At 44.4% G+C, this 17,249-nt stretch overlaps 1 protein-coding gene across 2 annotated transcripts in view; it reads right to left on the reverse strand.

Moving 5' to 3' along the window:
- SNAP47 (synaptosome associated protein 47) overlaps window positions 1-17,249 on the reverse strand; it is a 36,787-nt gene that overhangs the window by 16,066 nt on the left and 3,472 nt on the right. Inside the window, exons 2-3 of one of the 2 annotated variants that reach the window (XM_048837378.2) lie at window positions 10,992-11,538; window positions 1,183-1,667 (exon numbers count right to left, since the gene is read on the reverse strand). In XM_048837378.2, coding sequence (XP_048693335.1) covers window positions 1,183-1,667; window positions 10,992-11,491 — 985 coding nt within the window. In that variant the 5' untranslated portion in view covers window positions 11,492-11,538. Of the gene's footprint in view, window positions 1-1,182; window positions 1,668-10,991; window positions 11,542-17,249 lie in introns of both variants that reach the window. The other variant, XM_048837377.2, reaches the window with a different exon arrangement.

Consider the following 17,249-nt stretch of genomic DNA (forward strand, 5'->3'; position numbering starts at 1 on the left):
TTCATCTACTCTCCTCTAGAACAAGTGGGTTCTTGTGCACAAATAATATGGTTTTAAAAACAAAATTACCTGTATGGGAGCTAGGAGTGATAGGTCTCTGCTGCTTTTTGGTCTGCTATAATTTTAATTATTATTCATAGCATACCTACTGAAGTTGGTGTTTAACAGCTTGGTCATTTTAAATCATGCTGGGATGAAAGTTTAGCAGTTTTGAACAGGCTGTGATTAACCCAATGCCAGGTTCAGTGCAGAGCTACCTCCAGCTGTCATCAGCCAAAAGGAAAAGAGCTTTGACACAGGACTCAAGCCTGTGGGGGGATGGGGAGAGAAAGGGTGTGGATCTCAAAAGACCACTGTCAAAAGACAAAAATAAAAGGAGGACTTGTGGCACCTTAGAGACTAACCAATTTATTTGAGCATAAGCTTTCGTGAGTTACAGCTCACTTCATCGGATGAAGTGCATCCGATGAAGTGAGCTGTAGCTCACGAAAGCTTATGCTCAAATAAATTGGTTAGTCTCTAAGGTGCCACAAGTCCTCCTTTTATTTTTGTGAATACAGACTAACACGGCTGCTACTCTGAAACCTGTCAAAAGACAGGCACAAAAATCCAACAGGGGGCAAGAGAGCAAAAAGGTATTTAAAATGGAGACAGGAATCCGAAGGAAACTCAAATCTAAACTAATCGTTTTCAAAAGCAATTAGTATGTTTGGGTAACTCAGCTTCTGAGTGCCCAACTTGAAAGAGTGCTCAGCACTATCTGAAAATCAGGCCCCTTTAAGATGTCTCAAGTTGGGCTCTTGCGGGAGGGGGAAGAGGGAGAGAATCAAAGTACCCATAGTTACTGATTGCTCTTGAAAAAGTAGGCCTTGTGATGTACAGCCAAACCCTGGCAAAATTATATTCAAGCTGGTAGGTAAATGCTCATCCCATCTCTCCACCCCCACCCTGGCTCTCATATATAGGTACCTGTCACTAGTGATGATAGCTAATATTGCTCTCTTACTGTCAAAGGTTTCCTTTAATCATTTGCGTGGTCTCATCACCATTAGATTATTAAGGCAAGGAAGAGGATTTGCACTGTAAAATCTGCAGTTTTCTTCCAAATTTTGTGAACTGTTGAAGAACAGTTGCTACTAATGAACCAGCTTCGTGACTGATCGCTTCATTTCTGTCATTTACCTGCTTGCCAAATGGAATTGCCCAGATCTGCCTGAGGAGATTTCCTTGCACCGACAAATCCCAATGCATCTTCCAAAAACTGTATTTTCTTGCTAAACTGCATCTCCAAGACTGGGATTACTTCTGGCATCTTTGCTGATAACAGCCGATAAGAGGTGTCTGGCTTCCCAATAAACCTCTGACGGATGCTGATCTCATATGGTGTATGAACTTTGACATCATCTACATCTTTCAATTCAAACCGGTGAATGACCTGAGAATTGGAGTCACTGATTTCCAGGCCAGAAACCAGAATTGTGAATTTTCCTGGCATGACATTAGAATTTGTTCTGTTGGTGATGATAACTGGAATTCTGATTATGACTCCTTCCTGGTTCTTCGACCCTGAAATCGTGGCTTCTTCCTTTGGCTTTGCTTCCAATGGCCCCTTCCAGAGTTTGCCACGGAATGGCCACCAAGAAGGTGATTCAAGTTCTGTCAACAACCTAATGGGGAAGAGAGGATATAAAAAGAGTGAAATCCAGCAGGAAATCCCCACCATCCTCCTACCTCTGAACAAATTATCTTTCTTGAATAAGAACAAACACTTGAAAATGAACTCTTCATTCCTATAATCATTTAAAAAAAAACCACTTTGCATTTCTAAAGCATATTGCATCCAGAGATCTCAAAGCACTTTAGAAATAGGAGGGAGAAACCACAGCACCCCACTGTTAAAACAAGGGAAATAAGTGGCTCATTCAAGCAAGTCTAGGTCAGAGCTGGGAACCAAAACTGGGAATCAAGTCCCCTATTTTCACCATGAATATGTGCCAGATGTTCAAGTTAATTATTTGTTACCTAGGCACTGAGGACACACTGTGCTGTGTGCACAAATCTGGGACTTACTGGTGGAGGGAATATGAGGGCTGATGTCCCTTGGGTGTTTTCTGTCAGTGTTAGAAGCAATGCGACACAGAGGATTTGGGGGGCTAGGAGCAAAATATGAACTGAGGCCCCCCCACACCCTTCCCAAAAAATGACCACTAAGGGGAGGCCCAAAGTGGGTGGGGGAAGGTTGGAGAGCAAGCTGATCCCGCATTCACTCTGCTGGGGCTAGCCCAGCTTCCTGCTCTGGGTGTTGCAATCTGGTTCATGGGGTCACAGCATGACTCAGGGTCGCCAGGTCAAACCTGAGTGGTGCTGCGACCCTGTGAACCAGACTGTGATGCCACTTGGTCTGGCGCCCTCTCTAATGAGGGGCCCGGTGCATCCATCTCCCCGCCCCCACCCCCCAGACCAAACTGAAAAGTCTGCAGGTCAACCAAAAGCAGAATCGGCATCTTTACATTAGAACTGTTTTACTTTGGCTGTTACCCAGTAGTAGACGCTTAGTTAGTAATGCGATTTTCACTTTCTAGCTTCGTTAGAAATGGCTTTAGAAGATAAAGATAAGACAACTTAAAACAAACAGCCTCACACAATAAATGCCAGGATTTTACTTCTGTAAAAGCTCATTGAGACATCTTGGCACAATAAGGCCCCTAATACGAGTTTTGCTGGTTTATTGGCATTTGTTGGAAGTGTGTTTGGCTTAATCATGTTTGTATTTTCCATGTCCTAGAAAGGTACTATCCAATGCAATGATGCATCATGTTGGCACTATCTTGCAAATAAGTAATTATATGAATATTAAAGCTTTTCTAAATGAGATTTTGAGACGTCAAGATCCTGTTTAGTTTGGCTGCAAACACAGAATTTAAATCTCAAAAGGAAGCTATAACCAAATACACTTTGTTCACAAGCCATCAAAGTTCTGTACAAGGTTCAAACAGGCCTGCTAAAAGAAATCCATCTGCTTTGAAAAATAAAATTAAGACAGGCCAAAAAGAAATCAAACTGGGAACAAGCCAGTGCATTTATAATAAAAGAGGAAAGCCGAATAAACTGCTTCAAGAGCCTACTCCCAACTACAATATGAATATAAAATATTTATGTCAACAGCAGGCAAGAGGAGTAATGGCTCTGGAGCAGACTACGGAGATCCTGTATTACTCCGAAAAGCGAGAGGTTGAGAGTGATGGAGCGGAAACTTTTAAAGCAGAATTCTAAAGTGTCACACTAGTGCTGCTTTAGGGTCCCATTCTGTAGCCATGAAGTTCAACTGCAGTTTCATGCACAGAGAAACTCTGAAAACCACACCCTGGAAGCGTGCACCATCTTCCCAGGCCAAAGCAGCACCATAGGGCATCAACACCCTGAAGCAGTGGCTCTCAACGTGCGGCCCAGTCAGCACAAAGCTGCGGCCCATGTGACATCTTCAGGGCCATAGAGGTTGTATTGTATGCGGTCCACAATAGTAAATAGGTTGAGAACCAGGGCCCTGGAGTCAGTTTAAAACAATCTTTTAAAGCATTAAAAGCAGGAGTGGCCAACCTGAGCCTGAAAAGGAGCCAGAATTTACCAACGTACATTGCCAAAGAGCCACAGTAACACGTCAGCAGCCCCCCATCAGCTCCCCTGCCCCCAGCACCTCCCACTCCCACTCACCCGATCAGCCCTCCCCCTCTCTCCCCGCTCCTCTTGATCAGCTGTTCGCTGGCATGCAGCACGCTCTGGGGGGGGAGGGGGAGGAGCGAGGGCATGGCAGGCTCAGGGGGCGGGGGAGGGAAGGGGTGCAGTGGGGGCAGGGCCTGTGGCAGAGCCATGGGTTGAGCAGTGAGCACTCCCCGGCACACTGGCAAGTTGACACCTGTAGCTCCAGCCCCAGAGTCGGTGCCGCATATGAACTTCTGAAGAGCCCCATGTGGCTCCGAAGCCACAGGGTCTGGTTTCTATACGAAACACACTATGATAGTATTCTCCATTTTGTTTTTAACTGAGGTTTATCCTTCTCTCCACTTCCTTACCCACCATGAGGCCGTGACATTTTGGTTGTGTTATCAGTCTGATTGATGACAAGATTTTGCAATTGCACAGACCCTCTGAATGATCTTGCCAACTGTCCTTGACTTCCATGGAGCTCACAGGATGTGCATCAAATTGCAGGTTCAGGATCTTTGGTTGTAAACCCCCAAGGGCAGGGAACTTGTGTCATATGTCTCTAAAGCGTCTTGCACACCAATGACATTATATCAACAGATTTATAAAACTGGATAAGTCTGTTTTTGTCTTTGAAGATTCAGTCACACCAGACTCAATTTTGCTCATTGACATATCCATGCAATTCCAGTTGAAGGCAACTGGAGGTGCACATGCGGGTAGGATTTGGCACACTGTATATTAAAAGGTTGCAGAGTAACAGCCGTGTTAGTCTAAGGTGCCACAAGTATTCCTTTTCTTTTTGTATATTAAAATACACAGTACATTTAACATACCGTATACACTCGTTCATAAGCCAAATTTTTTTAGTAAAAAAGGGAAGCACCAGAGAAGGGGGTAGGCTTATGAACGGGTATAGAGAGGGGGAGAGGTGAGACACAGCCCCCCCTTCCCTCCCCCAACAGTGGGGGCAAGGAGAGTCAGCACATCCAGCAGAGCCAGAAGGGAAGAGGCGGGGCCAGAGTCTCTCTGCTTCTGGCCATGCTGCTCTCCCCGCAGCCACCAAAGCAGCCGCAGCTCCGGGGCTGGCATGATAACCAATTGGCACATATTGAGGGCTGCAGCTCCGGGGCAGGCAGGCTGCAGCTGCGCCATCCGGCCCCGCCCCCCCAGAGCAGGCTATGGCAGCGCCGCCCGGCCCGCTGGAACATGCTGCGGCCGTGCAGCCTGGCGTGGCCCGCCGGAGCAGGCTGTGGCCGCGCTGCCCAGCCTGCCAAAGCAGCTCCAGCCAGGCCAGAGACATCCTCCCCTGGCCCTCCCCAGATAAGGTGGGAAGGGATGGGATGGGGGGAGTGTGAGGGTCCCGGGCTAGGGGTGGGGTCATGTGGGGGGTGGTCACAGGGGTTACTCTCCTGATCCCCAGCTTCTCCCCCGCAAAAAATTTCCCCACCAGTTGCTGCTCCGGCCTGTCAGGGTAAGCAGCTGGTGTGCCGGGACACTTTGTTTACCTCCGTGCCTGCACACGCTCGAGGTAAACAAACCATCTCGGCCCGCCAGCGGCTTATCCTGATGGCCCGAGAGCCAAAGTTTGCTGACCCCGGAATTACCGGGTCGGCTTATGAATGGGTCATAAAAATTTTCCATTTTTACTTATCTATCTTGGGGGTGGGGGTCAGCTTATAAACAAACCAGCTTATAGATTCATAGATTCATAGATATTTAGGCCAGAAGGGACCATTATGATCATCTAGTCTGACCTCCTGCACAATGCAGGCCACAGAATTTCACCCACCACTCCGATTGAGTATATATGGTAATAATCCAAAGCACTCCACAAAATAAGGTTATGCTGAGTTTTGAGCATTTAAAGTTGTTAGCGTAATATAAAGGTTACACTTTTTGTATGTAATATTTACATTTGTTTCCTAAAAAAAGGGAAAATAGATTAACACACTGATTTCGACTGATTTCACAGTGTACTTCTACCATCCCTAGCATGTACAAAAGTTTTTTTCCGCAAATCAGGTATGTTACACACCTTTAAAGGGTTTGTTATTAGTCTCAACTCCTTTGTCTTGACCCATAGATGAAGTAGCAAGACACAAGATTAACAGCCAATTTATGACAGACAGTCTCAACTCCTTTGTCTTGACCCATAGATGAAGTAGCAAGACACAAGATTAACAGCCAATTTATGACGGACAGTCTCAACTCCTTTGTCTTGACCCATAGATGAAGTAGCAAGACACAAGATTAACAGCCAATTTATGACGGACAGACTCCGTTCACACAGCCTGGCTTGCCCAGTCTCCATTGTATTTTCCAATCTCTTTGTGTACCATAGTAGGGGCTCAGTCACAGATTCTCCTGCCTCTCGGGAGAAGGCTCTCAATTTAGGCAAGTGTTTGAGGTTTTGGCAAGGCAAGGGTGCACTGTAACCATGCCTGCCCTCGGCCCCTCCCTCTGGGATTTCTTTGTATTGGGCCCCACCCGCTTGTGAAGCTTCCCAAATGCAAAGTTTTTCTTTCTCCTGCCTGGAAGAGAGAATTTTATCTTTTACAAGCATAGCAGGAACAGCATCTTTCAATAGAGTGCTTTGAATTGGTAAAATCCCCTCGGACAACCCACTTTCTGTTCCCAAAAGATCAGCTGGGAGGACTCTCCCCTCCAGGAGATCTATCCCCCAGTTTTCCCTTAAAATCTGATCCACAGGTGAGGGGTCTTGCATTTCAGATGCAGATCCTTCACCCTCCTCCGGCGGAAAAGCCTCCCTAAAAAGGTGGGCAAACCCTCCTGTTCCCCCTCACCTTCCTTCTCTGGGCTCCTCTCTGGGGCAGACACTCTCCTGTGTCCCGCAAAAGAAAGGTGACCCTGATCCAGTTGTGGGTTCACAACTACCAACTATAACAGACCCTTCACTGGCCAGCAAAATCAATTCCCCCCCTTCACTCAGGTTGGGCTTGTTTCCAGCTACCACCACAGCGGTCGTCAGGACCCCAACTTCCATGTCTGAGATACAGGTCTCCGTGCACCCTAGGGCAGGACCTGTCCCCTGCTGACCTGCAACTTTCTGGCAGTCAGCAGCTGGGAAGGCCTTCCTGTTACAAGGTGGAACATCCCCCTCCCCCAGGGAGATGATCACAGGACAGGAGCTGGCTCTATGCAGCCTTGAGCCCCGGCGCTACAGGAACTGGTTACGACCATCCCTCCAAGTAACTTTAGATCACAAGGTATCACAAGATAGAAAGCTGTAACAGACAAGTATGGTGAAATTGCTGATTGGTATTCTGTTGTTGCCTGTTATTGCTAGCTTTGGATATTTTAGGATGAGAGCGTCAGCAGATGTTCCACTGCAAGAATGGCATGATAACCAACTGGCACATATTGTAATAAGCTTGAGGTAAATGAAATAATAACCCATGGGAAGAAAGCACCCCAACACTATTAGCACGAGAAAGTTAGGTTTTGGACAGAGAAGGCTGGACATCCTTATGAATATTCATGGAGGCCATAAAACCCTATAACAGGGCTAACCACATGGCCTACGCCATCGCAATCTTCTTGGCAAGCCAGATATAGGACCACTCATGGATCACCTGTCTCACCTGTTCTAGGTCTCCACAATGGATGGTGAGAGTATACAGCTACTTAGATACTGGATATCTTGACTGTCCTGTATTACCTCTACCTACTTTGCTAGGTTGGAGAATCTGTGATTTTGCTAATTGTGCTAATAAAAACATTACAAGGTTAAGGGGCCTTTCCTAAGTGTGAGTGTCTCTCCTGTGCACACCGAGGTTCTCATTCTAATTATTCTAATAATTCTGGGTCTGATTCAGCAGCAAAACTCTGCCAAACTTCAGAATGTTAATTTGGGAATTCTACCCAGGCTTAGAAGAGAAATTTTGCCTCAGCCTTAACTATAAAACATTTGGTACTGCAAACTAGTGCAGTGAGTAAATGCTGGTATAATACTTTGTGGTCCTCTGGGATAGCTAATTGTAAGATCATGACAAAAATATACAAAATAGCATTTGGCAGGTAATTAACAAGGTTCTATAAAGCCATGCTTCCCAAGCCTTTATTGAAAAGAAATCATACTACACAAATATCAATCAGCTAGAAATGTAAAATAACTCTCAAGTATAAAAATAGACCCAAGACTGTATTATACTGCTGGAAGCCAAATGCTTCATGCGCAGTTAAAAGGAATTATTTTCTATTCAGGGGTAATTTATTCTATTGCCATTCTATTGATTTCAGGTTTTAATAAGGCATCTATTATTGTGGTATTTAATGGAGCATCATTTGCTGTCTTTCTTTCCTTTTTTTTAATGCAATGAAGTCACTAGGATTAAATTCTGCCCTCTGCATAGGAGGCCAGCACAAGATCTAGGTACCACTTAAGTCCCACAAAATTGGGAACTAACTTAAAGGCTCATGTAGGATATTAGTAGTGCAAAGGACTTGTGTGCTGGCCCTCTGCACAGAGGTGAATTTCACCCTATGCACATAATAATTTCAGTGCATGAGAAGTTGAGCTATTGGCTGGCTTTTCTTCCCAGAAGGAGACACTGGTGCAGATGGTCAACTCCACCTGTAGGAAACTCAGGTGAGCCACTTGCCATGTTGACCAGTCTCCAAAGTGGTCTGTGTTGGACATTAATTATGGCATTAGACATCAATTACTGCTACTACAATTACTACAGACCACAAAGCTGATGCTGCTCATGCAGCCTATTAATCAAGTTGGCTAAAAAATAATTAAGGGGTTAATGTAAAACACACATTAAGGACTCCTGCACAACACTGAAAAATATCATGGGAAAGAAGATTACAGACATAGATACTTTTTACACACACACTATAGAAAGTTGCAAAAGAAGACACTGGGTGAAGAGTTTAATGTGACTATTTCCCTGATCTATGCTAATTAACGTACGACTTTGGCACAATAGTTACAATAAAGTAAATTGATCGGTGTTCAAGTGCTATGAATTTGTTTTTTTTCCCCCCTGTACAACATATGTGACTTCAGCTTAAGAGGAGAAAGCTGTCACCATCAGCTGTTTGAAAAATAAATTAAAAACCCAAACAAGAAAAGTGCAAATTCAAAACACCTCAGAAAGCTAATGATTTCTAGGTACAGTTTTAGGCTGTTTGCATGTCAGCTAATCCCTAGATGCAGTAGATAAATAGAAACTCAATTAGCATTTGTTCAATGTCTTCCTTTATTCTACCCATCTGTAAATCAAAGCATCTAACTTTCTTCAGTTTCATGAAGACAAACAATATGTTCCCATGTATCTTAATCTAAAACAAATGTCTCTTCCTAAAAAACAATGAATATTGACTTTCTGAATCATTGTTTATTGACAGAGAACTTTAAAAGCTGCTACTGAAGTTTTCAATTTCCTTGGCTTTTCATTAAAGGATGTAGAAAATATAATCAGAATCATTGTGAAATCAACAAACACTTGCTCAAAGATGTTATACCCACTGGAAAATAGAAACTTCTTCCAAAAGAAATTAGTCTGAACTTCATTATATCTGTGTCTTTATGCAACTGTCCCAGATTCCAGAAGAAAGCTTTCAGCTGCAGATCTTTAACACATTACAATATACTTAGCTCTACAAGTCTACTTCATGCCACTGCTGGATTCTACTTGCAGCATCCAACCTCTTACAAACAGATTACATTTGCCTTCCATCTCAGTAATTGTTAAAAGCCTTATAAAAGACAAAATGTTCAAATTTAGGTGCTGAGCAACCGCTACTCTCACTGACTTCAATGTGAGATGTGGAAATTCAGCATCTCTGAAAAACAGGCCACTTATTTTAGGGTCCTAAATATGGCTTTAAGTGTGTAACTCATATGAAAGGTTTGTCTTAAATGTTCTAAGAGGAAGCACATGCAGTTTGGGATCTGAAAACAAAAGAAAAAAGAACCAACATAGGTTTTCTGTTCCTTATAAGAAAAGTACTTTCTGCAGATACAATTTAGTTGACATTTTGATCAACGTGGCGCAAGACAAAACAGAACCCAGCAGCTCCTTCTTCCACAGCTGTATTGATTCTTCTGGCATCTAACAGTAGTGAGCATATGTAGTGAAAAGCAAGTGGTTGCACAATTTGAAAACACATGTAGAACACGGAGGTGCCATTTCTACAGTCATTTTCCCAACTACAGCTGCACTAAGGCCAAAATTCCCCCATCCAAAATTGAAGGCTGCATGCTCAATACGTGTACATGGAGGGGGAAGGACATGCAAAGCTCTCACATGTCCCCTCTGCAGTGAAAAGATCCATCTAGCAGAGGATTTTCCAGCTCTGCCCCATATACCAGAGGCAGGCAAACTACGGCCTGTGCGAGACCCGTCCTGCCTGGCCCCTGAGCTCCTGGCCAGGGAGGCTAGCTCCCAGCTCCTCCCCTGCTGCCCCCCTCTCTCCCCCACAGCCTCAGCTTGCCCTGCTGCCAGCGCTCTGGCCCGCCGCTCCTGCAGAATCGTGGTGGTGTGGCTGGCTCCGGCCAGGCGGCGGGGCTGCGAGCTCCTGTTGCTCTGAGCTGCATGGTAAGGGGCAGAAGGTCCCGGGGGGCAGTCAGGGGACGGGGGAGCTGGATGGGGCAGAGGTTCTGGGGAACAGGGATGGTTGGATAGGCGTGAGAGTGCCAGGGGGCCTGTCAGGGCAGGGGTATGGATCGGGGCGGTCAGGGGACAAGGAGGGCGGGGGGGGTTGGATGGGTCAGGGGTTCTGAGGGGGGGCGGGAAGTGGGAGGGGGCAGATAGGGGACAGGGACCAGGCTGTTTGGGGAGGCACAGCCTTCCCTACCAGGCCCTCCATACAGTTTCTCAACCCCGATGTGGCCCTCGGGCCAAAAAGTTTACCCACCCCTGCCGTACACACTAAAGCACAAGGAGGAGAGCTGAGCTCAGTGCCATGGTTACGCAGCTGCTGAACAGAGCCCTCCCTTACAGAGTAAAACCATAGCAGGGGCTCTTCACATGCACGGAGGAGGAGGTAAAATTTACCCCACGTGAAAATTAGTTTGGTGTGTTCTCATCCTAGCCCTAGGAGAGGATTATTGACATCACAAAATCACCAGGCCATCTGACATACTCAGCACTCCCTAATTAACACAAAACTGGAAGAATAAAGCATTGCAACTTGAAAAAAGGTGCATGGAAGGGAATCACGTGAGTACTGAATGTGAAAATCTTACAATAAGGTTTCAGACAAATTCAATATAAACTATCAATTACTGTTCAGCTCCAGTTATGCTACTGTACCTGTCTGCTACATCCATTTCAGAGTCAATCTTGTTCAGTCCTTTCATGATGTTATCAAACTGTTCACCCTGATAGTGGAGCACCTTGGTTGTATCCTCCATACGTTTCTGGGATGCAGACAGTAAACCAGTCAGTTCTTTCCCTTTCGTCATCTGCAGAGAATCTGCCTGAGCTCCAGCCCCTGGACATGACAGCAGCTGCTCCCTCCAGAAGTGCTCAAGGATGTTGAAGACCACATTTCTATTGGGCTGGAGGGAACTGAACCAGTGCTTGGTGTTCTCCTTCTCCAGAATTGTGAGGGAGCTGAATATTAAACTGGAGGACTCCTTCTTGATCTCACTGATGCTGGAAAGATGGAAGCTGACCAGAAGCTCTCTGGTCTTGTCAGCTGTAAATCTGACCACAACAGGAGTCAGTGAGAGTCTGCCAGAGACCCATCGTTTCTCAGTGTCTACATAATAGGAACAGGGCCACGCATGGATACATATGTCCGCATTCATTAGCTCGCTGTTAGGATCCTCTTCTACAGTGACGACAGAGCTGTCACCTTCTAAGTGGAAAGAAGAAAACACGTAAACAAGGCAGAAAAATACATCTGAGGTGATTCTTGTAAGTTAGGGTACACAGATCAAGGATGACCCCATAGGCACCATACTGGTGGGTAACCGACCCCAGGCGCCAGCCATCTTTCAATGTTGCCACTAGGTCATCTGAGGTATGGAGGTAACCAAGGTTTGGCTGCTGTGAGCTTTAGGGGGTGGAATTTGCCACCTCTTCTGATCCATCTCCAATTTCACCTTGAAAAGACTCCTCTTTTCAAAAAAAGGTATTTTACTACTGTTTCCTCTGAAAGCAACTCCAGCCTTCCCCAGCCTCTCCTCCCCATTCCCAAATGATCAGGTATCACTGAAATACTTTTATATTGTGTATTTATGATATTTGAATCATTAGTATATGGTTGTATTTTAATAATCTGTAGTGCTGTGGGTGCCATGGCTGGGGTGGTGCTTTATAAATAAGATACTTTTATATGCATGCTTTATTCAGCATATTTTTTTAAAAAAAAATACACCAAAATAAAGTATAGTTAGTGAAAAATTCCATCTTTGTAAAAACGGCCCAGGCTTTCATTTGTATGTCCCTTTTCATACACATCAATGAATATATTATTGTAAACAACACATAAGGCATTAGCTGCCTATTCGCCATGTCTCAAAGTGCTGCCCAGGGCATTCAAAGGTTAAGAGAAGCAGAAACGATTCCTATTATTCTAAGCACAAAAGACAACTCGTTTGATTTACCAAAAGATACCAGTGCAGTCCCGTAAGCATTGTAGAATTCTTCACTGTTTAGCATAAACATTGTATAGCTCTTTAAAAAACTTCTTCGGGCAAACATAAGCAAGTGGCCCTAACAGCCTGCTCCTACCACAATACACATGTGCTGCATAGGATCCAAACTCATGCCAGCCCTGGAGTTTCCTTTATTGTTGACTTAAACATCCCAAGCTCAACTGTTCCTATGGCGACCCCTATGTCCCTAGTTCCCTTAGCCCAGGAGTGAGCAAACTATGGCTAGTGGGTCACATCCGGCCCGCCAGCTAATTTAATCTGGCCTTTGAGCTCCCACTTGGAAGCGGGTTCGGGGCTGCTCCGCCACACGTGCCGCAGCTCCGCACAGCTCCCGGAAGCAGCAGCGGCATGACACCCTCCCCTACCCCTGCCTCCTACGTTTAGGGGCAGCCAGGGAGCTCCGCGTGCCACCCCCGCAGCTACCATTGGCTGGAAACCGCTGCTTCTGGGGGCTGCTTGACGTAAGCGGCGCCCAGAGCCTGCACCCCTGAACCTCTCCAGTGCCCCAACTCCCTGCCCCATCTCTGATTCTCCTCCCACCCTCCAAAACCCTGGATCCCAGCCCAGAGCACCCTCCGGCACCCCAAACCCCTCATCCCCAGCCCCACCCCAGAGCCTGCACCCTCAGACTGAGCTCTCACCTCCCCCAACACCCCAACCCCCTGCCCCAGCCTGCAGCCCTCTCCTGCACCCTGAGCTCCTCATTTCTGGCCCCACCCCAGAGCCCTCACCCACCCACCGTCAACCCCCTGCTCCAGCCCTGATCCCCCTCCTGCCCTCTGAACCCCTCGGTCCTAGCCTGGAGCACCCTCTTACACCCCAAATCCCTTATCCCCAGCCCCAACCCAGATCCTGAACCTCCAGCTGGAGCCCTCACACCCCCCCACACACCTCAACCCCCTCCCACACCCTGAACTCCTCATTACTGGCCCCACTCCAACCCCAATTTCATGAGCATTCATGGCCCGCCATACAATTTCCATACCCAGATGTGGCCCTCGCGCCAAAAAGTTTGCCCACCCCGCCTTAGCCTCAGAGGGATATTTAACCTAAACCTTTTATAAATTGAGTTAAGAGTGAACAGGATCCACCTGGTCTGACTGCCAGGATGAGTCATCTAAATAGCTCCACATCTTTGCGCAAGGTTCTAGAACCTGACACCCACTACACAACACGCATGCTTGTCATGGGCATAAAAGGAATTACTTGTCCTTGATCACATCTACACCTGTCAGGCCTTTCTCTGAATCTGGTCGGTAAATAACTGGCAGAAAGTGATTTTTTTCAGCGCTTTTATGTTTTCCATGAAACCAGAGATGACCAAGAGATGAATACAACCGTCATTATGATGCCTACAATTTATTCTATGCAATAATAATCATCATCATCATCCTACACGCTTAAATTTATCCTGCTGGAATACAACAGCCAAGCACACAACAGAGTTGAAAGGATGCCACTCTGGTCCTCAAAGAGCTCAGGACCGATGGGCAAAGCTGTCAAACAAATTGTGACAGAACGTAGTTGCTGTAGCAGCTTTGCCTTCTGAACACACATCTGACTAAAGGCAGGCAACGCTAAAGGGCAGAGGTGAGGGAGACACTGGGAGGAGGAGGAGGAGACACTGGGAGACCCAACAATGTTCCAATATGTGAGGAGTAGCACAGAATGTTTTAACTGCTGAATTTTGGGTTACGGTAATATCACTTGACCTATGGGTCCAGTGCCTACCCAAACTTCACTGGCAACTTATGATGTCACGATAGCAAGAATAATCAACAATTTTATGGAGCTATCTGTAAGTCCAGCAAGGGACTCTGATTAAATCGTATCCCTGAAGAATGGTTTGTTCATGTCAAAAACTCAAAGATGAAATCATAACTTTAGTGCACATGACTTTGGTGCAAAAGGAGAGAGGGAGACAAGCACACAGCTTCCAAAAATACATTTGGACCATCTCCCGCTCTGGTAGTCCTCTGCTTCTTTCTTTTGTCCTGTGACCCACCTTGTTCCTCTTTAAATTTCTTTCATTCCCCCAGAATTTTAATACTCAAATTGTAAAAATTTGTACATTCCACAAGTTATATAACAGCCACATTGTGTTCCTTACTTATATTACGTCTTGTGAGCAGACACTGAATAATAGTGATTTAAATGCTCATGTATTAATTATCTTATTGAAGTTTTGATGTACTATAACAAAAATTACAGATCCTCAGTGTTGAAACACAGGCATAAGGTACTATGGTACTTTATTTCCTGTAAGCAATGAAAAGTTAGATTATTTACACTGTATAGCCTCCAAAATCAGATTAATCTAGTCAGCAATTTATGCTGTGACACTAATGACTAGTTTGATTTCAACTGTGATCTGCTTCCCCTTGTGAGAATTTTCAGGAATTCTAATACAAGACAAAAAGTTAACAATCTTCTTGCTTTGAATGTCATCAGTCTGATTCTCTTATGGCCCGCATGATACAACTAGTCGCCAGATCTTGTATATCTAAGCACATACATTCATACACACCCCCTGGCACGGACATTCCTACCTGTCGATCTAACCTTGGTTACTCACACTATTAACCACATTTATATCAACGGGCCTATTTGCATAAGGACTACTCACACGGGGCCAGATTCTGACACACTCAAGTTTAGTACCTTACTCCACAGGTAGCCGCACTGAAAACAATGTGAGTAAGGGCACCAGAATCCAGCCCATAGCAGATGTTTGCAAGATGTATGTTTGGAATTGTAACTGTTTGTCCTAGCAGGATTATAATCTGACACACACATCATAGTATCTCCTTTACAACAACTTCAAGTCACCTACTTTTGGTGCTGTGGACAAAATAAACAAGGAAATCCAGTAAATATAGGCAGTGTTAGCCAACAGACCAATCACACGGCTGAGAACTAAGAGCAATGAGTTCTATGCCATCGATTTGCTGTGTGACTTGAACAAGTTGCTAAAACATTTAGCCTCCGTTTCTCCACCTATAAATTGGTGATATTTCTCTACTTCACAAGAGTTCTGTGAGGCTTAGAAAGAATTATCTCAAGAAATGTTTTACTTACTATTGTTATATCTAATACATTAGATTTATACCTGAAAGGTTTGAAGAGAAAAAAACACCAATATATTTATCTGTTTTTCTAGTTTGTTTACTCTGCGCATGACAACACTTTGTGCTTAGTCAATTTTATTGTTTCCTACATATAGGCAGTCATTTTCTTTTGCTTGTGTGAGTCTTTCACACAGAAAGATGGATGAGAAAAATATTTTTAAAGAACAGTGAAGTGTGACTGTAAAACCACAAAAATTAGCAGGGATACTCCAGAGCAGGTGCAGCTAAGGGTTTTTGCCAGTACAGTTAAACCAGCAAAACCCTCCTAACGTGGAAGCAGTTATACCAGTATAGAAGTATTTATACTGGTATAGATTAAGATGGTTTGGGGAACAGACATAAGGTATGCTAGTATAAGCACAGTTATAACATTATAATTATGTCCACACTAGGGCTTATACCAGTATGACCTATGTTGGTTCCCTTAAGTTAGTTAAACAAAACAAAAACAATAACCCACCCCTAACTGACTGGTATAAGGTTTAAGTGTAAACCAGGCCTAACTTTTTGAAATTGACTAGATTTCAAATTGACTGTATACCCTTAATTACAGTTTGAACAACAATTTAGAGACCAATAAGTGTTTTCACCCTCTCTGTTACTATTTATTTAAATGACAGACTATTTACCATTCTGGTATTCACCTGTAAGTACTTATTTTAAAAAATTAAAACAAAGAAAATAGTTACACATTACTTAGCTTCTGCCTCAAGAAATATTAACGATCATATCAGAGACACAAGGCAAGTGAAGTAATACCTTTTAGTTGACCAAAGTCTTGAAGATATAACAATATTAATAAAATATATTACCACCTCAGCCACCTCATCTACCACAAATATTAATACACTTCTCACAACTCCTCCGTTAAGTAAGGGGATATCAGTCCCATTTTACAGATGAGGAAACTGAGGCACAGAGCCATTAAGAGACTTGCCCAAGATCACATAGGAAGTTCGTGGCAGAGCCTGAAAAATAACCAAGGTTTTCCAACTCCCAGCCCTGTGCCCTACCCACTGGAACAAGCTGTTTCTTAGTTGTCGGGCCCGGTTGGTAATAATGCATTCTCCTACTGTTTAGTATGGCCATTCTTCGCATTTTGACTATAGGAACATAAGGACAGTTTTGAATAAAACAACTGACTCTAAACTTTTGCCAGATCTCAGACTGGATATGAACCACTTGTAGGGGTTGGGAAGAAGTCCATAAGACCATCCTTCCTGTCTCTTTAAAGATCAAATAGCTTCCCATTCAAACAACATTTTCTCCCAGATCCAATACATAATTAAACTAAAATCTCTGATGCAAGCTTAACTATGGTCTTTCAACCGTGCCACCATAACTGGAATAATAAATATTATATATCAAGTTATTTACCTCTGTCTGCAGATTCAGGATTCTCAGGCAGCCTCGGGGTTGCCATCTTTGTAAGTTTGTCCTTTGTATTCAAGACAGTAGGTTAGTTTTTGTTTGTTTGTTTGCTCTTTCTATTTCTTAAAGCCCAAGCAAAAAACAAACGAACTGAGGAAAGGGCAAAATCCTAGTACACCTGATACCAAAAAGAAAAAAAGTCTAATGATAAATTTTTACTAGGTGTATCTGTACTCTTTAACTCTTGACATAAGGCAGACACCTGATGAAACTCCTCTCTCTCCAGTAGAAGAAAACAATCAGCTGCTGGGGATTTACATATGCTATGTACTCTTGGGTCACATGACTTTTGACTCACTGAGGGCTATACATTCTTTATCTTGCTAGTCAGTTTCTCTCTGTGTCTG

This window comes from Caretta caretta, chromosome 2, assembly GCF_965140235.1.
Source record: "Caretta caretta isolate rCarCar2 chromosome 2, rCarCar1.hap1, whole genome shotgun sequence".
Classification (NCBI taxonomy): domain Eukaryota; kingdom Metazoa; phylum Chordata; order Testudines; family Cheloniidae; genus Caretta; species Caretta caretta.